The sequence below is a fragment of the Antechinus flavipes genome, chromosome 3 (genome assembly GCF_016432865.1).
Source record: "Antechinus flavipes isolate AdamAnt ecotype Samford, QLD, Australia chromosome 3, AdamAnt_v2, whole genome shotgun sequence".
Classification (NCBI taxonomy): domain Eukaryota; kingdom Metazoa; phylum Chordata; class Mammalia; order Dasyuromorphia; family Dasyuridae; genus Antechinus; species Antechinus flavipes.
This window is the reverse complement of record NC_067400.1, coordinates 75391707-75418301: the sequence shown is the minus strand read 5'-3', so window position 1 is coordinate 75418301 and position 26595 is coordinate 75391707. Positions and strand designations below refer to the sequence as shown.

Genomic DNA, 26595 nt, shown 5'->3' with positions numbered 1-26595 from the left:
TAGTTTATACAAAATTTCCTTTGAAAATTTGTATAGACAAATGGCAGAGGCTATTTCATTTTTATCCTTGTATAAATGGAACCTAGTACAATGCCTGTTTATTTACAAATGGTCACTTAAAAACTCTTGGTTTTAGTTTCAAGACCATTCAAAAATTCAATTTTGTGAATTGTGAATAATAATATTTGGTTCATGTATTTCACATAGTTGTTATGAGAATCAAATGAAATTATTGCATTTTACTGTAATGTTCAGGCTAGCTTTCTGGAGGATCTGGGGACCAGCCTTGATCTTAGTGCAGGCGTGCAGGAGGCGGGAGAGCCACCAGGAAAAGGGTCAAAAATGGAATGTCTCATTTGTAGTCCTCTCAGCCCTTATATAACCTATTACAATCACATCATTACAGCACACTGAATATGTGTGAACTAGAGAACCATTATATCACCATACTAAATACTAAGTATATATGTGAACTAGAGAACCATCATCTCATCAATTCCACTTGTTTCAAGTATACTTCTCTCAGAGTTCCAGCTCTCTACTTTTCACAATGGTGCTTTATAAACAGTAAGGCACTTATATAAATGTAAACAAATGTTATCTGTTTTATGACTTTTATAGAAAGAAGCTTTTCTTTGTGTCAAATGAAAGTACATTGCATCCATTCTTCCCACTTTGTGTGTGCGCTCTCGTTCTCTCTCTCTCTCTCTTTCTCTTTCTCTTTCTCTCTTTTCTTCTCTCTCTCTTCCTCTCTCTCCCCCACCTTTAAGATTTTTGACTTATAGGTTTTCTCCCCTATTCTCGCCTACAATTAAGAAATCACATGTGAAGTTATGTGAAGCATTTTCATGAAAGTCAAGTTGTGAAGGAAAACATAGATCTTCCGACCTAATGAAAAGAAAAACTCCTAAGAAGAATTAAATTAAAAAAAGAGAGAGAGAGAGAAATAGAAAATGCCTTTATCTGTATTCAGACATAATCAGATTCTTCTCTGGATATGGATAGGATTTTTCATCATAAGTCTTCAGGGTAGTATTGTTCTACTGAGAATAGCAAAATCATTCATACCTGGACATCTTAGAACATTGCTGTTACTTTGCATATATGTTTCACTTTGTTCATGGAGCCTTTCCCAGGCTTTTTCCCCTGAGAGCATTCTACTCATCATTTTCCAGGGAATGATAATATTCCATCATAAACACATTCCACAATTTAGTGAGACATTTCCCAATTGATGGGCATCCCCTCAATTTTTCTATGTTTTTTTATCCAAAAAGAGTTCCAATGAATATTTTTGTACATATAGGTCATTTACCTTTTTTGGGCCGTTTTCCCCCTCCAAATCTCCAAATTCCCTCCAAATTCATGCTTAGTAGTGTTGGTGTTAAGTCAAAGGGTATGCATGAATTTGCAGCCCTTTGGGCACCAATCATATATTTTGATCATTTATCAATTGGGGCATGGCTCTTTTTTTTTTTTTAAATAAATTTGACTCAGTTCCATCTATATATGAGAAACGAGGTCTTATCAGAGAAACCTGCTTCAATTTTTTTTTTTTTACAATTACTATTGCTAATTGTATTGTCCCTCATTCATTCTCTCTTCTTTCACTCTGCCCCTCCTCAAAAGTGTTTTTGCTTCTGACCACTCCCTCCTCCAATATGCTCTTTCTTTCATCACTCTCCTCCTTCTCATATCACATTCCTCTCCTAATTTCCTACAGATTAAGATAGATTTCTATACTGCTATTGAGTAGGTATGTTATTTCCTATTTGAGCCAATTCTGATGAGAGTAAGGCTTACTCATTCCCTCTATCCTCTTCCTCTTCCCTTCCATTGTAAAAACTTTTAAACTTGCCTCTTTTTTATGGCAGATAATTTACACTATTCTTACACTTCTTCCTTTTCTTTTCTCCCAGTACATTCTTCTCTCACTCCTTAATTTCATCATTTAAAAAAAGATATTCCATGATAACTTTCAAAGAAAGCAATTGCTTTTAAACTAACTTGATACATTAAAAGCTATCAAGATACCAATTAAGTCCTGTTTGTGAAACAAGATGGCAGCCAATAGACATTTTCAAATTGGCATATCTTTTAAAATGAATTACTATTTGAAATATGAGAAGAGATAAAAAGGTTGTAAAAGTTTTAAGTTATACTCAGATTTTTGGGACATGCTAATAAATGTCCTAAGCGAGGTTTATGGCTGTTAAAAGACCTAATTATCTTTTCCTTCTGAGGGATTCTTACTTCTCTAAACATGATTCAAAAGATGAAATAACATTGAATGTATCTTTCTCTGTCCTGCCCTCTCAATTCTATGGCTATCCTTTATTTTCCTTTCCATTTCCTATATGACATCATTCAAAAGAAAATTTCTGAAATTGTCATTGTCTGCCCTCCTTAATTAGATAGTGAATGATACTCTAGATGCCTCTTAATTGAATTAGTGTTAATATTCTGCGTAGTCATTTTTAAAACTAAGCAGATTTTTATGGACTTAAGCAAAAATTAAAGCTTTTTGGTGAGATTAACTTTTCCCCAAAGATAATTTCTTTTAATTTTTTTCTTTTCACCATTCAACTTCTATTCCCAATTTTGCTTTATATCAGTTTTGCTTTACATAATATGTTGAGTTTATGCTTAATTTTAAACTGGGAACAAAATAAAAGAAATATCTTTAAAATAATTTTTAAAAATACAATTAAACAGAGAAATCATAACAAAGGAGTGAGCCGCAGCCAAAAAAAAAAAAAAAAGAATGAAGGAATACAAAAGTATATAGTGAAAGAATACAGAAATAGATAGGTGAGGCATATATAAAAAGACAGAATACAAAAATTTACTTTAAAAATTAAATGTTTGTATTAAAAATTTAGCTTTATTTTTAAGTTAGAATCAGTAATATTGTTTCAAGAAAGTGGAGTGAAGTATAAGCCCAGTTTATCACTGTAATAATGTATCATGTCATTAAAATACCAAATGTAAAATATATTGACGTTCATACCTTTTAGTTATCCATCCTCTTAACCAAAATCCATTCACTGAGATTTTCTTAGGAAGTCTGGTTTAGTCTGATAACACTCAATATGCCTCAGCAAACACACCGGCCTTATCACAAATGTGGTCCTTTTTGTGACTGTGTCTGTTAAACTAAAGAGCTTCAGAACCCTGGATTGACTTTTGGTCTCTTAGGATTTTATTTCTGATCTGAGTCTCTCCTGTGCATTTTTATCTTCCTTATAGAAAAGACCTTGCAGAACTTTGTGCTTAATAAATATATCTTAGTGAACACTAGAGAACAAAAGTAACAACAATGAAGTACAGAAAAGCTGGGCAGTTTTGAAAACAATGTGTAGCATTTATTAGTATTTATATTTACTATAGAATATATGTGTGTGTGTGTGTGTGTGTGTGTGTATAGTTTATAGTGTTTATATAATTTTATATATAAATAGCACATAAAGATTTTCTTGAAATGGAAAGTTATTTTTTATATTGCATCCTCTCTTATGGCTCCTGTGTATATGGCAATGTTTTTTCTTCTTTTTCTCATTTTATATTTAAGGTTAAAATAAAAAAAAAATACAAGAAAAATAAAATTATACACGTGTGTGTATATATACATATATATAATGTATTTTTCTTTTCTTCTTCTTTATCTTTGATCCTATGAGCTTTTCTACTGATAAATAAAATTATATGACTCTAAGTCTCGAGGAGAACCAAGCTAGAATTTTAAAAAAGAGAGGCCCAATGTGTAATGAAGGCATTCTGAAGTTAAATTCAAATAAATAAATAAGTAGCTCCATTTAGTATGTGCTAGAATTGGGCTGTGTTGTGGAGGGGGGTTGGGGGGCTAACAAAAATATAAAAAACCAACTCTTGCCCTTCAGCATCTTACAGAATAAGGACTGAATTTGTATCAAGAAGGAATTGGTTGAATCTCAATTCTACTGTTGGCTATTTTCTAAGATCTTGGACAAATGATTCAACCTTTTTCTGTCTTAGTTTTCTTATTTATACAATGATTAAATTTGACTAAATGACATCTAAGATTGGTCCAAGCTCTATATCAATGATATCTCTCATTTTCCTTTGTATTCCCAAGTAGTACAGAGCTTGGCACCTAGTAAGTATTTAATAAATGCTTGTAGACTTGCTTTTTATCCTTTTAACATTTAAGGGGAACTGATAACTTATCCAAGATATCATCTAGTGACTTGGATAGTAGTGCTTAGTAGGCTAAATATAGGTGATGAGGGGGAATGAAATGCAGGGAATGATGATGGAGCAATTTCAAAACATACTAATCTTACCATTATATAGATATTTAACACTATATAGGATTTAACATTAAGATAAACATTTTTAATCTCTTATTAAGCCTGGGGACTAGCCACAAGGAGCAGCAAACAAAACAATGAGAACTTGTTTCAGTTTTTTTATTTGATGTTTCAGGATACTCAGGGTCTTTTCTGTGCATATCATGGAAAATAGTCCTTGAATTGGATTCTTCTCATGTAACAATTTTTATGCTAATAATATGCTCTAGAATAAAATGATTATATATCAATTTATTCTCCACCATTTGTTTTTTTAAAGTTAATTTAACTTTGTTATTAAACATTTAAAATTCATTAAACTCACCCCAATTGCTGCTAAAATAGGTGCTTGATAAATCCATTTGAAATCCCCAGCACTAAGCTCCCAACACCTGTAAAGCCAAGAGAGATGTTCTGTGAATAAGATGGCAGAGGAATAGGAGCTATTAAGTAAACATTCAAGATCTTTTAACTCTTTTCAAGATATTTCATGAGATTAGTCCTTGATGACTGATCAAGGACCAGACAGATTAATATTTTAGCTGAAGGGAAAAGAAAGATATGAAGAAAGGAAAAGGTATTAATATAGTATCTATGACATATCAGACAATGTCCAAGGTATTATTCTTGTTTTACAAATAGTGTCTCATTTGATCCCTACAACAATCCTTTGAGGTGATGCTATTATCTTTATTTTATAGTTGAATAAATTGAGGCAAACAAAAGTTAAGTAATTTGCCCAGGGTCACACAGCCTAGAAGTATTTGAGGTCAAATTTGAATTCATGTCAAGTATTCTAGTCATTGTTCTACTGCCTTACACATTAGATTTTATGATGGATAGGATCATCTTATGTCTCTTTTTGTCTCTCTACTGCTTAGCACAATGCTGGCATATAATAGGTGCTTAATAAATGTTTATTGACTGATTTGACAAAGTAATTTAGTCTAATTTTTAAAAAAAATTAAATTAGTCATTTTTCTAATAAGAAGGTCAAGTGCCTTTCCCCTTCATATTTATTGAAAAATCGGCTTTTGTCTCAATAGTCAATCATAGGTTGAAAGGACACACATATTCTGAACATGAAGTAAATGGATTTTTTTCTTCATTGTATGACTTATCAAAACTTGTTGACAGAATAATTGCCTTTTTGTTAAAATGTTAACAAAAAATTTCATGGAGTTTTCTGTGTGAGATGTAAAAAGTACAACAAAAAATAAAAAGAGGCTTTCATCTTGGAACTTTTATAGTAGAAAACTATGGAATTTCTTGTTTATATCTAAGAAAAATAAAACAAAAACATTTCATTTAATCCCCAAAAATGATACAGGGGGAGAGCAATAAACTCCCCATTGTGAAATGTAGCCTAAAAAACCCCTTTGCCAGTATCTTCTTCCCATATTACTACATTCAATTTCTAATTGTACTAGCCTTCCTATGTATGAGTAAAAACCCTTAATGAGCACATCTTTAACAAGTCAAGCAAATAACTGACAAATGCTTCATTTGTGCAATTAGATATTTTGCACACTCTATCTATTTGAACTATCTTTCTTTTAAACATTAAGTGTATTATGTTTTGGAAGCAACTTCTGAAATCAGAGTTATTTTCCCTGCTGATCAGGGAATTTTTGAGTTGTCTGATCTCATTATTGGCTGTAGCACATACAAGCAAAAGCAGGCCCATTTTAGCATTACCTTTAGGATATGTGGTTAGAGGGATAATGCCTTTTTCTCTCCCCAGCTACACCAGTTCACCATTAGCCTTTAAGTTTATTGAAGGCAGGAATTGCCTCATTTTTCATCTTTATATCTCAGCATCTTCAACAGTTTCTATTCTACAAAAAATATTTAACAAATGTTTGTAGTTCACTGAAATACAGCTATATCACCTTCTCTAGGATCAGACCCTTGGCTTCATTCTTGACTTTTTCTTTCCCCTAATTGCCCACATATTACCAAAGACAGATTTCTCTGCCTATTCCCTGGCTCTTTCCAAATCACAGATGAATATGGACTCCTTAGGTTTATTTTGGCACATAATTCATACTGACATCTCAAAAAGTAAACTATTGCTTAATATAGTGACTTCAGATAAGGAAGTCTCTATTACCCTGCAAAAGTTTTGGAAGGTATTAGCTTTGCCTAGAGAACAAGACAGCTGATGAGTCTGATCATCAAGACATTCATCTCACTGTGTATATCACTGTCATTGCTGACCTAATACATAAGTTGTCTTTGTTTGCTCTTACATACTCAGGCAGAACTAGAAGCTTATTCAAGCCTATAATCAAGTCTACTATCTCTAACTGACTTTTTCAGGATTTTCCCATGCTCTTATTATATTGAAGTTGATTTTGAACTTTTATGTTAATACATGAATTTGTTTTGCTTGATTCTGTATATTTGCTACATAGGTTTTTTTTTGTTTTGTTTTGTTTTGTTTTTTTTTTGTTTTTTTAATTTTCTTCTTCCTCCCATCTCAGATGGAAATGGGACTGAGCAAATACAATGTTTTTGTTTAGACATTTTATTAATTTAAAAAATTAAATAAAAAGAATGCTTATATGCATAAACCATTGCTGCTTTTTCTTCCTTTCATTTTGACTAAGTTGTTAATACCTAACTTAACAAGGAAAAATCTGGCATTGATAAATCTGGAATAAGAAAAAAAGAAAAGGATCATAAATAAAAGTGAGAAGGTCACTAATACCTCAAAGGATTGTCAAATACTGGTCCTCAGATCTTTGTTTTTGAATATTTCTAATGATTAATAGGGAAAATTATAGAAATTTAGAAATGCAATTGTTCTAGATATTAATATTATGAACTTAAGATGGAAATGATCTTAGGATCATTTTATCAGAATGATTTTCCCAAAGCTTTGGTCTGACCACATCATTCCCCTATAGAAAATGCCCATATTTCCCTTTTACTTCTAAGGCTCACACAAAACTTCCTCTGCTTGGCATTTAATTATGTGGGCAACTTAACCGCAGCCTAATGTTCCAACCTTATTATACCTTAACCTTGCACATTAGAGTCCAGTCACATTGGAAGTGTTTTCATATCTAGCACTCCATCTCTCTTTCTTTATACATCTGCATTGGCTGTCCCCTATCTATGGAAACCTCCTTATTTGCACTTCTTAAAAAGCTCTAGTTTCTTTTAAGACTTCATTTAAGGGCCACTTTCTTTTGCCTGAATTGTTTTCTGATTTCTTGTGCTGCTTGTGTCTTTTCTCAACATGATCTTGAATCTATATATTACATATAACTATATATGTGCATGTTGTTTATCTCAACAGAATATAAACTTCTTGGGAAATAATCATTACATTTTTATCTTTATAATCTATTACAGTACCTGATGCATACTAGATGTTTTAAGAATGCTCAAGCTGACCTTTTTTTGTTTTGTTAAGACAATCAAGATTAAGTGACTTGCCCAGGGTCACACAGCTAGTAAGTGTCAAGTGTCTGAGAACTCAAAATTTCTTCTGATTCCAGGGTCAGTACTCTATCCACAATGTTACCTAACTACTCCTTTTGTTTTCAATGAATTGAATTCATAGATGACATTTTTCTATATTATTGTTTCTAAAAAGACAATCTACAAATTGAAATATGGATAAAAATCTCCATCTGTATACTGTCTCTTATTCAGAGAAATTGTTAAGAAAATGCTAATAACAAACTCTCAAAATTCAAAATGAAATATTAATACTAATTAATAAAAATAATATTTTGATTTAACACAATAATAATGTTTATTCATTAAAATTCCTGACACATGAACTGATAGGATGAAAATTTAATCACTGAGGAAGGAATAGAAATTCTTGTTCAGCTTATAGAGGGCAGGAATCTATACCTCATATTCTTTTTACTATCTTATTTAGACATAAATCACTGGTCAATAAATAGTTTTAAATAAATAAAAGTGAGTTTATTTCTTTGGGCCACCCTTAGGATGACATGAGAAAAAGAACCCATTCTCTAGCCTAGACTTAAGTTTAATCTTACTTGAGAGAGAGAATTGCTGAACTAAAACTAGTCATGTAGGTGGAGCCAAACAATTATTTAATCACAAATTCCCCACAAGAGACCCTCTTTCTCCAGACATTATGAACAGAGCCACATGATAAAGGCCAAAATTTATAGTGCTAATACAGGGATGAGAACACTGATCCCATGTTGAAAGGATATTGCAATTGCTATAAGCTAGAAATTTTAATGGATCTGTTGAAGGAAATTGAGATATTTTTGCCTGGCAAAGAGAATATTTGTACAGATTAGGAATAATATTCAAATATTTCAAGACCTTTCATGTGGTAAAGAGATTACATATGTTATTCCTGGCCCCAGAAACCACAGCTAGAAGCAATGAGTAGAAATTACCGAAGTAAAGATTCAGGCTTAATGGGGGAGGGAGGTGTGAGAGGGGTGTGTGTGTGTGTGTGTGTGTGTGTGTGTGTGTGTGTGTGTGTGTGTGAACTCCTGATTAAAGTTATCCAAAATTGGACTTTTCTTGGGTATGGTAGAGAAGGAATTCATGTATAGATATCATTTAGTCCCTGAGCTCTTTTCTAACCTAACATTTCTGCAATATAGTAGCTTGCTAAATGTTGAAATTGAATCTCCGAGGTGTTAAAATTTTATAAATAAAACTTAAGCCATATCAATTTTACCACATCCTACCTTATATAACCAAACTGTATAATCTTTTGAGGTTAAATCAAAACCAAAACAAAACAAATTTAAATTATAGGATAAATTCACTGAACTTGTAGCAGTACTTTGATAAATCCTAAGTTATAAGTCAGAGCTGGTGTATAATAGAGAGCTCCTGTACTTAAAGGCAAGAAAGACCCAAGTGCAAATCCTGTATCTGACACATACTGGCTGTGTGATCCTGTGTACATTACTTAAACTCTCAATACCCTAGACATTCTTAAGCTGTATTTCAATATAATTGGGTTATTTTGAAATTCTATGGATTTTATGCATATAAAAATATTATTCTTTAAAGGCCATAGGTTTGCCTGATTACTACAGGAATCGATGATGCAAAAAAAAATGTTAAGGAGCCCTCTTCTAAGATACACTCAGTGTGAGGTCTTTATTATGAAACAGAGTTCTAGTATAAAAAAGCAACAAAACAAAACAAAACAAAACAAATCCCTAAAACTACAATTAATAAAAAGTGGCACAGAAGTCTCTGATCTGTCTGACAATTGGAAGACTCTCTTGGAGAGTTCATAAAATTTGGCATTTTTAATTAGAAAAGTCAGTATCTGACCTGGAAAAGCTGAATATAATGGGTGATGTACAGGATAACTCTTTAGAGAACTCTGTGGGCATGCTTTAAATGATTTGTAGCTTAGATGACACATTGATGAAAATTTCTCTTAGAGTTGATGGACAGCCAAGTACAAAAGGATTCTTTAATTTGTCCTAATATTGATATATTACCAGCTGATTTATTATGATTACTACTTAAGAAATTGTCTCATTGTTGTTCTATTCAAGCTGTCTCTCATTACCAATTCAAAAGTAGCATGGTCTTATAATGATTGGGTCAGTAGATATAATAAAAGCAGTCAAACTATGAGGGGGAAATAACTGCTTCCGATTCCATCTGAGGATCCACCCTCCATTTTTAAATGACATGTTATAAAATGTTAACCTTCCAATTTTCAATTCAGTCAGCATCATGGTATAATGGGAAAAAAGGGACAGAATTTCTCTGTTCAAATCTCTCCTTTATTTTAACCAGGGAAAAGTTACTTTTAATCTTGTTATACCCAGTATAGTCATTACTAAAACAGGGGAATTAGAAAGTGATTTGTAAACTTAAGGCAGTATATGAATGCAGATTTTTTAAAAAAAAACAATAGTTATGTTATCAGGCTAGGAAATAAAGAATATGATAAAAAGAAAGACAGCACATGCATCTGTGATCCAACTTTGGACTGAAATGTGTTTAAACTTTTAGGAATTTGGGGAGACTTTAAATGAAATTTGTATCCCATTACAGAGAGCAATGATTCAATATCTTATAATAAAAATAATTTAATATTTTGATGATATATTATAATTTATAACATCTTTCTACAGATATGTTCTTATCTCATCTTCACAAGAATATCATGAGATTATTTACAGTTGAAGAAATAGAGACCCATAGAGATTAGATGACTTTTCTAAGATCACAGTTGGTAAAATCAAGATTAGAACTCAGAATTTCCAGCATTCAAAAGAAGCGTTCTTTATGCTACTATAAAGACCACTGATATTTAAAGCTCTTCATAACCTGATATTTTCCTATCTTACTAGTCTTTTTGCATTTTACTCCTTTCACAAATCTTATGATCTAACAACAAGGCTTGTTCTCTTTTGAAAACTCATCTCCTGTCCCTGTCATTTTGTTCTGGTTTTGCACTAATACTTGGAATAGTCTCCACTTTTCTCTTTGCTTTTTAACTTCCCTGGCTTCTGTCAATACTCATCTCAATGCCTGCTTTTTGTAAGAGATTTTTCATTTCAAGTTACCTTAAATTTCTCTGTGTATTTTGTTGACCAAGGCAGTAGCATTCTGGTGCAGCAAATTATCCTGTTGAATTCATGCTATTTATTTTCTGCCCAGGTAACAAGTTGAAATTAGTCCCTGAATTTCTCCCCACCAATAATGTCATTCATTGTGCAAATCAATCTATTCAGTGTGCTAAAATAATCATTTGAATTATCATTCTGAAAACATTTTCACACCTACTAGAAACATTCACAAGAATGAAACTGGAAAAAAAAAGATTTCCAAATCTTCTGAACAGTCTTTTAAAGTTGCTCAACAAATTTTGTTAAATTGTAGGAGACAGAGAACAATTCTGCTGATATCTGAATTGATTTGACTTTCCAGTGTAATATGCATGTGGCTATTTTTCAAATGATATAAGATTGATAAAGAAAAATAAAAGTATATCTGTCTGAAATGAACATAATTTACTACTCTATAAAAGCTGCCTTCCCTGGGGCTTATATAATTATATATATTATTATATGAAGGATGTAGAAAATATAGTTCAACAATTCATTAACCACAAAAACTGCTCGGTTCCTTCTGCTTTATGTTTTTCTTCTTTATAGCAATATTTCTGAATTTTACTTTTCCTCTAAAACATAATATGTATATTCCATTAATAGTATTTTATCATTCTGATCATGCTTTTTTTTAAAAAAAAAGACTGACATTTTAAAACACTGTCTTAGTGGAATAGCAAAAAAAAATTGTATTTGAAGAGAATAAGTAACAGCCTGAAATTTAAAGTACATACAACTATAATTACCCATACAATTATAATTGTCTTTTGGTTTTTTCATTGCATAAGCTTCCAATTGTTTAAGAAAATCGTTTAATAACAATTTAGATCATTAAGAGTCAGTCTGGGCTTAGTGGATAGTTAAGTTGAAAACCCTATATAAATTCATCTTTGACTTCTATTTCTGTGTGACCATAGACATTACTGAGCTTTTCTGTCCCCTAGTGTTCCTATGAGACTATAATTTCCAAATAAATTACTGGACTATATTAAATGGAAGGAGCTTTCATGTGGCGGGAGTTCTCCACAGCAATGAAATTATATATTTGGACCAAGAGCACAAACACAATAATAAAAATACAAAAGGAACTAATTGTGTATGAGATTGCAATATGCTATAGGGAAAAAGAACTACTTGGAAATGCAGATTATTTGGGTTCTATTTTGGGTACCATTACTAAGTCTCTGAGTGACCTTGGGCAAGTAGCATAATCTTTATTGACTTAATTTTCTTCTAAAATAAAGGAGTTGGATTCACTGATTTTTAAGGTAACATCCAGTTTTAAATTTCTGTCTCTCAACTTTGTGTCATCATTATTCACAATGATTTTTAGGGAGTGGAGTCTTGGTTTTACCAATACATCTGCCAGCAAACTGGTGCACTCCATGTTTATGACATGACCCTAAAGTAAGAATAAAAGCCAAAAAAGAATGCATATTGCATTCTGCTACCTTTTTATTTGTTATAAAGCATTTTCCTTAAACGTTTTCCACATATTGCCTTCTTCTTCTCCCAAAAGATCAATTCCTTATATTAAAGAGTAGATAAAAATTAGTTTGTTGTCAGCCATTCAGACATATCTGACTGTTCATGTTCCTAATGAGCATACTGTTCATTTGGTTTTCTTGATAGAGATACTGAAATGATTTGCCATTTTCTTCTTTTTCCTTATATTTAAATTAGAGATCAAATGATTTGCCAGGATCACATAGCTAATAAATGTCAGGTTGCATTTGAACTCAGGTCTTCCTGATTCCTGCCCCAGAGCTCTGTAGACTGAACCACCTACTAGGGAAACTCTGGGTGAAGTACAAGACCCATTACCCCAGAGGGAATCTGCTAACAATGTCTCCTTCGGCTCCCCATCTCCCCTAAGGGCTCTTGGTCTTCCTGAGAAATCAGGGGGTGGTTACAACCTGTGTTGTGATTGAAACAGAATGATACCAGGTGGAAGAGTGATACCGGGTGGCAAACTACATACAATAGCAAGTTGTTATCTGGTCCCATGTGTGCAGTATATACTGAGTGCATGCCCAGTGTTTTTCTTACATAAGGGTATAAGGGTATAAAAAGGGGAAAGTCCTTGAAATAAACAGACTCCATTTTTCCACCATCCTCAGGAGTCCTGCCTCATCACTTCTCCACAAGGAAGGTATATTTTAATCACCCCGGCATGGGGGATCTAGAAAACACAGTATGTTTTGTCACCCCAACTTGGGGGCTCTAGAAAGCAAGCTACAACAACCTACTTTCCTCCTTAAAAATTAATCATCTCACTCAGAGTGCTGTGTCTTACTAATTTTTACTCATTCAGTGCTACATGGAATTGATCATTGTTATTTTTTGGGGGGAGTGTGAAAATTCTGCAAGGTTTGTGCAGTAATTTTAGTTATATCATAATATGTTTTATATCTTTGACATTTAGTATGGATCCAATATATCTTTTTAATCCATTTTTATTCAATATTTTATCCAATATATATTAAAAATTGTACTCCCAATAACATATTTTTCTTCCTCTTCAATAGCTAAACTTAAAAACTTCATTTTTAATAAAGTTGCATTCCATCAATACATTTTAAGGGAGAAAAGAACACTAATTATTATTATTTTTTTGCCTTATATCTCCCTACATAAATTATAAGCTCTATTAGGGCAGGGCTTTTGCTTTTTATCTTCATATTTCCTTTAGCATTTACCACATAGTACTCAATAAATGTTTTTGGAATTGAACTAATACATTGAAGTTTGTGTTTTTATTTTATTCTTCCTTGCTCAGAGCATATTTTTAGCATATTTGATACATGCAGTTCCGGTCTACAAATGAAATTTTTTCCCAAGTGACACATTTTTGTCCATATTTGGGGTAATAATTCAGAATTCAAGAAAAAAAAATGACCAAGATAGTTTAGATTGAAATTGATCAAGAGCATTTGATGATCTCAAACATTAGATCAAGAAAGGAGTAAATTTTTCTGTAAGAACTGAAAGATACCTTTCTCCCCATTGGAAAGTTCTGGAGAAGACTTGGAGTTTTTAAAGAAAAGTCCCCATTGGATTTTTATTACATATCTGCAGAAAATGTATTATCTAAGAAAGCTCTCAGAATGTCTCTTTGCTACTGGGTGACTAAATTTCATTAGGAGAAGAGCAATTACTAGTGCCTCAATAAGAGCTACCTTTTCCTTCTTTAGAGAATTTTTATGCTGAACAAAAATTTACTTTAATGCAAGTAAAAGGTTGCATATCTTTTAAGCAATTGAAAGCATTAAGCTTTTGGGTACAAACATCACCGTAATTCAATATTTGCTATAGCTTTTATTACCCTATGGAAAACATGGGAAAATCAACCCTAAGTGAGGAATTTTAGTTACATTTCTTGTTTTGTTTTGTTTTTTCCCTGTGGAAGTTTATTTGAGGTTTTTCAACCTGATCCTTTTAGGTAAGTGTCTTCCAAGGTTCTTTCCTCTTCTTCCTTCTATATTCTCTTATCAATATTATATATTCCCAAGGTTTTCATCAAAATTTTTATAAATGATCTTTAAATCCTTATGTCATGTCTATATTTTCATTTATCAGATTTTTTTTTTATTTGTAGCTCCATTGGTATCTCAACTCCAAATTTCTGAAAGAAAATGAATCTTTTTGCCCCACCCCCACCCCGTGCCTCCTGACTTCCTTGCTTCTGTTAACAGTACCACCATTTATTCAGTCTCCCATATTGAAACCCCAGTTCTATCTTTAACCCTCTCTTGCTTCTCTCTATTACATACAGTTATCACTAAACCTTAGTGATTCTAACTCTGCAATTCCGCTCACATCTATGTTCTGTCTTCTATTGGACCTGATAAAGAAGAGACTGATGGATTTGGAGTTGAGATTCCTGAATTGAAACCCCACTTATGACAGCAGCTGTGGAAATTTGGGCAAATAACTTACTCTCCCTGACCTGGTTTTCCTCATTTAGAACTTGAGGATGATCTTAAATATTGTACTTATCTCAGAGAGTTGTTGTAAGGACCAAATGGGATGGCATATGAAAAGAACATCACTTTGTAGTTCTGGTGTGTTAACTTAAAGAGAAAGGGATCTTCCTTGACATGAACCAAGACATTTTAGAATATGTCTCCATTGAACACTGACCCTTAATCTGGAATATTACTACCATTTAATTAGTCTTTTAAATTCCATCCTTTACACTACTTCCACAATAATTTCATTGTGTCTAGAACTTCTTATGTCATTTCTCTATCAAAATATTTCATTTATTCAATAATAATAACAGTATGTATGTGTATACACACACATACACACACGTATAGTGCCCATTATGTGCCAGACACTGTGAAAAGCACTTTATAAATATAATCTCATTTAATCCTCATGAAAACTCTTAGAGGTAACTGTTGTTATTATTGCTATTATACAGCTGAAGAAACTGAGGCAGATAAAAGTTAATTGATTTAGTGCCCAAGATCATACAGCTAGTAAGTGTCTGAGATTGGAATTGAACTCAGAATGCCTATTTCTTAAGCCCAAGCTCCTTAGTCTGGTTATTAGGTATCCCACAAGCAATGTTCTTATAGATTGTCAACCTCATCTGATATAACTTCCCCAACCATTATCACCAATACTCTTCAATTAAGATGAACTATTTACAAAGGGTTTATGACTTCTTATGACTTATGAGTAGCTGTATGCCCTTATGAATACCTTTCCCTATAATTATAATGGATATTTAGGCTTTCTTTCAGATCATTTCTCCAACCTTTTCAAATCTTACCTATTTATTTATCATGATAACTTATCTTATTTTTTATTATGTTTATAAATTAGGTGCAAGACAAAATGATACAGTATAAAATTAATGATCTTATTAGTGACAATTTTATATAAAAAGAAAATGATAATATTTAGTAGCTTTTGAGTGAACTATGTCTTCATAATCTCCTTTGTAATCTTGACATTTTGAATGGAACTTAATGAGATCATTGATTCAAAGAATGGTCATTATGGCTACTACTGGAAATTTCAAACTCTTAACTTTACCTATAACTTAAACCTCAAATGTAAACTGTATGAAGCTTGCCCTAATCCCAACCAAAAGGCAATGGCTTTCTGCTTTTGCCTCACCTAATGCTTTGGTTGCACCACTTACATTGACTTACCATTCCCCCATTAGTTTAGTTACTTGAATATGTGTTATATCTTTCTATTCCTCCCTTAGTTTTTTTACTTCAGTATGTATTCTATCTTCCTATTGAAGAGTAAGGTCCATGAGGGTAGGAATCATCTCTTATTTTAACTCTATTTCTATATCTGCATCTTTCACAAATCTCTATGTACAACTAATAACTAATAATTGAATTTAAGTTAATTAAGAAATTAGAGTTTATTTCTGAATCTAAAATTTAAATATAATATAAACATATTATATTTATATTATTATATTGTTATCACTATAGTACTTATAATTATATAACAGTTGTATTGTATATTATAATATATTTATATAAATACACTATATTTATGTAATTAGATACAATATATAGAAATGTACAGGATGTACGGATGCTAATTATACTCTGCTTTTGACATGACACTTAATGTTAAATACATTAATAACCCATCCATCTCATTTAAAACTACCATCATAGATTCTGGTCTTTTCCCTAATGACTTAGACAAAAACAGCAAAGTGCATGTACCAGATACAATTTTCTTTTCTTCTTTGACTCATAATTGCTCAGCACAGAAATAAGATGAAAAATGAACAATTCAATTTCATCCATCATTCATCCCCTAGAGGGAAATATGCTCAAATAGGGATGTAGGGAGGCATGGAAGTGGGAAGAGAGGTGCTTCACAAAGTTACCTGAAGTCAATTAAAAGCATTTTACTAAGTGACTAGCAGTCTGGTAAAGGATAGCTGATAACAGTCACAAGTACAATGGATTTTTTACTGCTTCATTGTTACCACTATTTCCAATGGTATACAATTTAGGAGGAAGATTCTCAAACTTTTTTTTTTCACTTTAGCATGGAAAGATTTAGCTTCAACTATTGTAAATTCCCTGATTAATTATTGTTGCGTCCTTATAGATCAATGCTATTAAAGTTACAAAAAGGAGCATATAGACTGAATTATTTAGGAAAATGTGTATAGAAAGGGGATGTAGGAAAGTGGTTTCAAAATTGCATGCTATATTATTCTGGAATTTATTATTGAAACTTTCAGAATATTGTTTATTTTGTTAAATTTGTAATTTAAAACTTCATGATGTGCTTTTGTTTAAAAAAAGGAAGTTTTAGAGTTGAAAAAAAATTTCAAGCATTATCTTCTCCATGTATTATAAACCTGGGAACTTTGAACTTCAGAAAAATTAACAGTTAAAAACAATATAATTAGTTTCCTTTTGATGTTATATCTATGTATATATGTATATATGCATATGTATACACACACATACAGAGATGATCAGATATTATTTAAATGCTTCCAGTTTCTCTTTACTAGCTGAATGAACTGAGGCTCAGCAATATATATGTATATATATATATATATATATATATATGTTTCTTGTAACAAGACTTTCAAATAGATCCGGTGCATATTCTGTCAAACATTTAATAGACAAGAAACATTTATGTTTCTTGTATTCATGAAGTTAGTTCCCCCATTGACAAGATCCAGATACCCTTAAGTGTTAAAAGATATATTTTTTGACAAGATTACATTTCCCCCCTCCTCCCCCTTTCTTTTTATACTTAACTTTCATCTGCTACTATTGCTCGTACCACCGTCCAGGCCACAACAAACACTGCAGGAAATCCTATAAGTAAAAACAACAATAGCAACAAAGTTGTTTATGGTAATATTGATTTTTAGACTTTTTAACCATATACAATTACCATTCAAAATAATTACTGGACTCAAATTTAAAGATGTCAGTATGCTTATGCTTTAGAAGAGTTCCTTTGGTTCTCATTATATCACTCAGAAAATTATATTGAATCTACCCACTATATGCATATGACTTGCCAGTTTCTCTAGAATTTATGAGCAACATTTGCCTTTCTTATAACTGATAACCTAAGATTGGAGCTGGTTTAATTGAAGTATGACAAGTTATAGGATCAAACTATATCTGAAAATAACTAAGAGGACCAAGGGCAAAAACATGGTAAGGTCTCAACATTTTGCTTCTAATTTTATATGAATCGGTGCCATTATTTCAAAGAAGAGCAAATGATTAAAAGCATTACAGCTTTGCCTAATATAGCAATTCTTATTTTTTGTCATTTGAGGATATTAATAACTTCTTCATAGTCTGATTGTGTCTTATATTTATGCCCCTTCAGTCTCTATAGACTTAGTTTGTATTCTCATATCTACCTATTGGCGTGTTCCTTGTAAATACTTCCATTTTTCTTTTTCAATGTGCATCAACAGATATATATTAAATACCTACTATGTATCAGGTATTGTGTTAAGTTCTAGATAGTAAATATAAGAGCAAATAATTTACATGTAAATTGTCCCAAGACATTATTCTTTAAACTCACTAAATTGTTAGAAACTCTTCAAAAAAAAAGTACCATTTTCAATTTATATTCCTTTCTGAGCTCATATAATATTCTGTAAAACCATAATGCTTACAAATTATTAAATCAGTATAGTTTCTTTAATGGAGAACATGGCCAGTATTCAGCATTAAAGAAAATCTAAATATTATATTGGGTGCCTTGTTTTAATGAATTATTTCCATAATTATAGAGAAATCTTCTCTTCCCTCTTAGCAGCTACTATCTTTCTAAAACTTGCATATTTTAAAAAAGAAGCCAAAGTCATTGAAATTTTCAACAAGATAATTATTTAGGACATATCATTACACACATTAAAAACATATACACACAGATGAATAAAAAACACACATACAAATATCCAACAAAACTTAACTAAACTTGAAAATATGGTTTTAAGTTTAAATGCTATAAAATAATCTCTCTTTGGGTTAGCAATGTTGTATAGAGCAAAGCTTTTTAAATTGTAGGTTGTGGTGCCAGATGGGGTCATATAACTGAATGTAGGGGTCATGAAATTGTGATCTGTTATCAGTAACTGTCTGATTTGTATACCTATTTTATATACCCAATATTGTGTAAAAATTTATCAGAAGAAAAGAAATCATGAGTGGAAAAAGTTTAAGAAGTCCTAGTATAGAGGAAAACAATGACCAGGAAATGGGAGACTTGCTTTCTTGTCCCATCTTTGATACCAACTAGCAATGTGATCTTGAGGAAATTGTTTCATTTGTTTCAATTTCTTCTCTCCTTAATAAAATGAGTCCAAACTAAGGTCACATGATTTTATGATTCTAATATATTAATTTGAAGAGGGAAGAGTTTTTCTTAAAATATATTTAATTTACTTTTTAATGCTTATTTCTGATTTTCTATATAAAACACTTTTGAATATTTTGTAATAGCCAACATTTAAATACTGTCTTCTGTGTCCCAGGCAATATATGAAATACTTTAAAGTTATCTCACTTGATCTTCACAACAACTCTGGGAGATAGGCGCTATAATTATCCTCATTTTATAGTTGAGAAAATTGAGGTAGACAGAGGTTAAATTGATTTGCCCAGGATCACATGGAGATTGGATTTGAACTTAGGCTTTCCTGATTCCAGGCCCAGTATCACACCAAAGCGTATTTAGCATTCATTTTTATAAGATTTTGAGTTCCAAATTTTTCTCCCTCTTTCCCTTCCTTCCCTTTGTCTGAAAATCATAAGCAATTTGATATAAGTTACACAAATATTATCATGTAAATATTTTTGTATTAGTCATGGTTTTGAAAGAAGAAATGGATCAAAAGAGAAAAAACACAAAAAAAGAATAAAATAAGTGAAGAAAATGTGCTTCGTTCTGTATTCTGAGTTAATCAATTATTTATCTGGATGTGAATAGAATTTTCCTTCATGAGTCCTCTGTACTTGTCTTGAATCATTGTGTTTCTGAGAAGAGCTGAGTTACTTATTGTTATCATACAATCTTCCTGATACTATGTACAATCAAACTCCTCCTTTTATAGATAACACCTAAGATCTGGAGAAGTTTTATAACTTCCCAAATATCATATAGAAGCAAGATTAAAAGCCAGGTCTTCAGCTTCAGATTTAAAATCATGCATGTTGCTGCCACAATTGATACTTCAAAAGAAATCTCAGGAGCAACATTCTAAACTAAACTAAATGAAACAAAATGATATAAGATCTAAAGATCATAGATTTAAAGCTGGAAGGAATCTCAGAGAATCTTCTGGTCTAAACTTCTCACTACACATGAGACTCAGAATGGAATAAGAACACTTAAGGTCACAAAATATAAATATAAATATAAGGAAACTGAGGCCCAGAAAAGTTGTGATTTGTCCAAAGTTACAAAGGTTGAAAGTACCAGACCTATATTTGAACTTATATCCTATTGGCTCTATATCAACTACATAGTGTGTATCATATATTAAACAACAACAAGATCCCAAGGTGGAACCATACACATATACACATATACTAGAGTAGTTTGCTATTTCCTTCCACAGATCATTTTTATAGAAGAGGAACTTGGGCAAACAGGGGTAAGTGATTTGCCCAGGGTCACATAGCTGCTAGTAAGTATTTGAGACTGGAGCTGAATTTAGGAAGTATTTTCTTGGGTTTTTTTCCCCTTGCTCTATCTACTATGTCACCTAGATGCCCTATAATCATATATTTCATACATTTATATATACACATATATATAAACCATGTTGTAAAAACGATACATTACATATATATACACATACATATATTTTTATATAGAGAGAGAAACACTCATTATCAACTATTTGCTTTTATTTTATAATAATTTTATGTAAAGATAAAAATAAACAAAAGTTGAATGATGAAAAGAAGCTGATAATGAGTCTTATAATAACCATTTTCAGTATTTATCTTTAATTAGATCAAGACAACCCAAGGCAAAGATACTATCTATTTCTCTAAAAGGGCTGATTCTCTTTTTCTTCTATTTTTACCATTATGAATCAGCAAAATTGATGTAAGTAAAGTCACTTAACAAATCAACAGAAAGTGAACAATAAAATCCAAAATATTTCCCAGTCCAGTGAAATCTTAAAGAACTTTTAGATCCTCTTGAATAACAAATGCACACAAGGAATCTAAGCAAGTCTTTTTTTTTTCCTAATAAGGCCAATAAATCACACACTAAGAAAGTCTGGAATCAGCCTTTCTATGAATTATGGAGACAAAGAATTCTGCAAAGTAGCTAAAATTCTATTGATTGTTAGATTTTTCTAATGGAAGTTTTGAAGGAAGAGTCAAAAACAACAATAATATCTTTTCAATTTTCCAGCAAGACTGGGTATTATGCTTTATTTTAAGATTAAGGGAAAATAAGAATAAAGTATTATATATATGTGTGTATATATATGTATATATACATATGTATATATATACATATGTATATATACATATATATATATATATATCTCAAGAAGTTAACTTGATTAAATGGTCAGTGAAGTTTCATTTCAGCAGTATATTACTATAGCCAATGATCATGTGATAATAATAGCTAGCATTTATATAGTTTGAAGGTTTGTTCAATGCTTTATGTGATATCCGATAGGATCCTGAGAGGAGCCTTGTAAGTTAGATGCTATTATTATCCCCATTTTCAGATGAGGAAATTAGAGAAGATAGCAGTTAAGTGACTTGACTAAAACTGTTTTGTGTCTGAGGCAAGATTGGAACTTTGATCTGCCCAACTCCTAGTCCAATACTCACTCTATTGTGCCATGTAACTGTAACTTGCCTCCATGGTCATCTCAATTTTGATATCCTCCTCACATTTTGAGTCATTTCTATTTTTGTAAGTATTTCAGGAGAAGGTATAGCTAACCTGTTGGATTTCAAACTCAAGATACTTATAATGATAATAACAACAGCAGCTATAGCAATAACTAACATAACACTTTCAAGTTTACAAAGGGCTTTACAAATATCTCATTTTATTCTCACAACAATCGGGGGTAGAGGGGAATGTGATTCTTTCCCCATTTTACAGATCAGAAAACTAAGATACACAGAAATAACATGATTTGTTCAAGGTCACATACCTAGTAAATGTTTGAGGAAAAATTTGAACTTGTCTTCCTTACTCTAAACACAGTGCTCTATTCATTGTGTCACATTTAGAGGTCTAAAGTTCACAAAAACAATGAGTCCATCTTATAGTTATAAGATGAAATTTAAGAGCCACATGCAAAGTCCTAATAAAAAGTCAATCTCACAAGTGGAAGATCGAGAATATGTGGCTAACACAGTGCAAATGCAAAAGATCTGGGTATTTTGGTGAATTTGGAACTTAATACCTGCCATCAGTATGATCCAATGACCAAAAAAGCTATATAATTCAGAGGAAGTGTTGTAGAATAAGGAAAATGTTGTACTTTTATTGCCTTTTGGATTTTTAAAATGTATTTTTAGGATCAGAGCACATCTGGAATACTATAGTTCAGTGGGACATATTTGAGAATAGACATTAATAAATTAGAGAATGTCTGAAAGCTGGTGGCCTGTTTATCAGTCATTTAACATTTATTAAGAGTGTACTATGTGCCAGATGTGCTAACATGGTAAGAAAAATAAAAGACACTTTTATCTCAAGGAGTTCACAGTGTAATGGAACAGAGGGGAAGAACAACTGGCAAATAGCTAATACAATCCATAAACAGAGGAAATTTAAAATCAAGAGAGGAAGCACTATTATTGAGAAGGAACAGAAAAGGCTTCTTGCAAAGATGGGATTTTAGTTGGGACTTGAAGGAAGCTAGGAGGTAGAAATAAGAGAGGAGAGCATTTTTAGTATGGAGAACACTAGTGAAAATACTCCAAGGTAGTAAACAGAGAGTCTTGTTAGAGGAGCAGAGATAAGACCATGGAGTGAAGCATGTAAGATATAAGAAAACTAGAAAAATGGAGAGGAATAGGTTAGACTGCCAAACAAAGGATTTCCTATATGATCTGGAGGTTAGAATCAATGGCCTTTATTGAATAGGAAGATAATAAAGTCAGACCAGTACTTTAGAAAGATCACTTTACATCTGAATAGAGGATGAACTGGAGTGGGAAGAGACTTGAAACGGACAAATACACAGGTTACTGTAATAATGTAGGTATGAGATGATGAGAGCCTGTGCTGTTGTGGTAATAGTGACAGGGGAGAGAAGGGGGCGTATAGGAGATATTACAGAGCTAAAATTGACAATAGATTGGATATGGTGCAAGATGAGAGAGTGAGAGAAGAGAGACAGAAGTGAGGGAAGGAAGGAAGGAAGGGAGAGAGGGAGGGAAAGAGAGAAGGAAAGGGGAGAGAGAAAAAGGGGAGGGGAAGGAGGAGAGGAGAAAAGCAGAGGGAGAGAAGGAGCAAAAGTGAAGGAGAGAGAGGGAGGAAGAAAAGGAGAGGAAGGGGGAGAGAGGATAATGGGGAAGGAAAGGAGAAAGGGGAGAGGGAGAAACGGAGAGAGGGATGGGGAGGGGGGAAAGAAAGAGAAGGAGGGGAAGGGGGAGAAAAGGAGGAAAAGAATGAGAGGGGGAAAGGGGACAGGAAGAGAGGAGGAGAGGGAAAGAGGGAGGAACAAGAAAGGGGAGAGGAGAAGGGGGAGAGGAGATTGGGAAAAGAAGGAAAGGAGAAAGGGGGCAAAGAGGAAGGGGGAGTAGAGGGAGAAATGAGGAGAGGGAGAAAGGAGAGAGACAGAGCGGAAGGTGGAGAGGGGAGAGGGAGAGGGCAATACAAAGAGGAAGGAGAGGGAAAAGATAGTGTAATGCCGGAGAAACTGAGCAAGACAGAGATTAGAGACCAATTCAATAGTTTATTAAATGGAGAGAGATACTGGGACCAATGGATCCATGTTTGGTCCCAGGGCTGGACGAGACTATCATCTCAAAGAGTCCAGCCTTAAGTATCACAAAGCAAGCTTTTTTATAAGATAACAAGAACAATGACATAATGGGGCAGGTACCTGGGATGGCATAATGGAGGGAGGTACTGGAGAGGCTACTGATATTCTAATGACATCTAAAATGGATAAACCTTTATCCTGTCAAACATTAAGAAGGAATGTCTATAACCTAAATATATAAAACCTTTATCTCATCAACCATTTAAGAGGGAATGATTATAGCCTGGGGTTTAGGGGCAGAGCAACTGAGGTAGACCTTTATCTCATCAAACATTAAGAGAGAAAGGTTATAACCTGAGGCAGAGAAACTAAATAGGACAATTAGGGAAACTATGTCAGGGCATCAAAAGAGAACTGTGGCACAACAATAGGAGGGAGGGAGAAGAAGAAAGAGAGAGGAAGAGAAAGGGAGAGAGGGAAAGATAGAAAGGGGGAAGGGAGAAAGAGAAGGGGAGAAGGAGAGGAAAAGGGGAGTGAGAGAGAGAGGAGGGAAAAGAGAGTGAGGGAGAAACTGAGACAGAGAAATGGAGATAGAGAGAGAGAAATGAGAGAGAGAGAGAGAGAGAGAGAGAGAGACAGACAGACAGACAGACAGACACACACACATACACACACACACACATACGACAGGAAGAGAGGAGTTGAATATGATACCTAGATCTTGAATCAGACTTACTGAGAGGAGTAGTGCTTCTAAGTAAAAGGAATGGTAGGAACTGGGAAAATGTTTTTTTTTTTTTTTGGGGGGGGGAGAAGTGAATAATAAGTTCAGATGGGACATGCTGATTTTAAGATATCTATGGACCACCTAATTTGAGATATTCAATAAGAGGTGAAAGATGTATGAGACCTTAGAAGTCTGCAAAGAAGTTAGAGCCAGTTCTGAGATGATTTGAAAATCATCAGCAAGGAGACAATACATGGGAATTGATTAGATCCCCAAATTAAATAATATAGAGAAGAAAAAAATATCCAGGACACAATGCTGAGGGAACTCATTGGTTAGCAAGTATGTTCTGGATGAACACTCAGCAAGGGAAACTTAGGAGTAGTAAGAGAGTAGTAGAAAATAAAGAAAAAATAATGATAAAAACCTAGAGAGAAAAGGGTAAAATTGATGAGGGTGATTGATAGAGACTACATAAAGGTCAATATGGAAGAAGGCTGTGACATAAGGCATCTGAGTGATATAAGGAGGAAGGAAGGAGGGGCTCTCAGCAAATAGCCTTGGTTTTTCAGTAAAATATGAATCACGATTCTCAACTGAGAGGATGGAAGAAGGGAAAGTCATGAAATGTTTGAGGAGTGATGAAAAAGTTTGATGAAACTCTATAGTGAACAAAAAATGATTAGGTGACAGAAAAGTGGAAGGATTGGAAACTTTTGAATTGAGTTAGGAAGACGAGAAAAAATGCTATAAAAGTCCCAGAAGATTCAAATGGGAGCAAAAAATGAGCTTTCAGGGAGGCTGATCTCTACTCAATTTAAGTTATGCTTTCTTACAAGTTAGAGATGTTCAGGATTGAAACAATCTATCTCGGGAAGCAGGGATTTCTCCTTACTTGACACTTCCAAGAAAAAAGTTGTTGGGCAGGTTACAAAAAAAGGTTTTTATTCAGATATGGCTTGGACATCATATCCATTCCAACTTTATAATTATAAAGATGATGGTAGGAAAGAAGTTCTATGAAGTATAGACAGATAAGCTGGAGCAGGTCTGTATAGTTGCTATTTTCTTTTGTAGTGACCTGTGATATCATTTTTGTTAATGTAATTCCTTTCATCTAAATCAGCAGCTTCTCTGCAATTTCTAACATCAGTGAGTTGTCTAGGAGCACTAGAAGACTGACTTGCCCTGGATCTCAGAGCCATTACATATATGTGGTAGGAAAGGCTGGTTGTTTCCATGTTTATATGCATATATGCAAATATATATATACACACATACACACATATATATAATTGCCTCCAATTAATATGCAAATATGAAAATATGTGTGTGCATATATATACACATATATAAATATATAATTGCCTCCAATGATAAATGGAAAGAATAGCTTAATATTAAAACCACATTGTAAACAAATATAATTACTCAGATTGGCTATTATTATTTTTCTTATATAAATAGTATAGTGATTATATATCATTATAAATGATATAGTGCTTAATACAATACTTGATACATAGCAAATGCTTAATAAATTCTTGTTCCCTTTTCCCATTTTTATTCACCAAATTATTAATACTTAGCTCTCATTCTAATTTAAGAATATTTTAATTTCTTATATATGTAATTATCCAAATTGATTATATGGGATTTCCTCAAATTCAAAGAGCAGCTTGAAACTTTATTAGATTTTGGCAATCCTTTTATACACATGCATATGCTTATGCACACACACGTACACATACACATACAATTTTTCAGATAAAGGAAGAATGCTAGCTATTTTCTTTCACCACCACCCCCAACTTTTAAATAGAATTTTTTATTTTCCAAATACATGCAAAGGTAGTTTTCAAATTTCACTTTTGTCAAACCATGTGTTCCAAATTTTTCTTCCTTCTTTCTCTCCTTCCTTCTCCCTAGACAACAGGTAATCCAATATAGGTTAAACATGTGCAATTCTTC

General features: G+C 32.7%; 1 protein-coding gene across 1 annotated transcript in view; it reads right to left on the bottom strand.

Moving 5' to 3' along the window:
* PTH2R (parathyroid hormone 2 receptor) overlaps nt 1-26595 on the bottom strand; it is an 85419-nt gene that overhangs the window by 33513 nt on the left and 25311 nt on the right. Inside the window, exons 5-6 of the mRNA XM_051983662.1 lie at nt 17701-17760; nt 4654-4742 (exon numbers count right to left, since the gene is read on the bottom strand). Coding sequence (XP_051839622.1) covers nt 4654-4742; nt 17701-17760 — 149 coding nt within the window. The remainder of the gene's footprint in view (nt 1-4653; nt 4743-17700; nt 17761-26595) is intronic.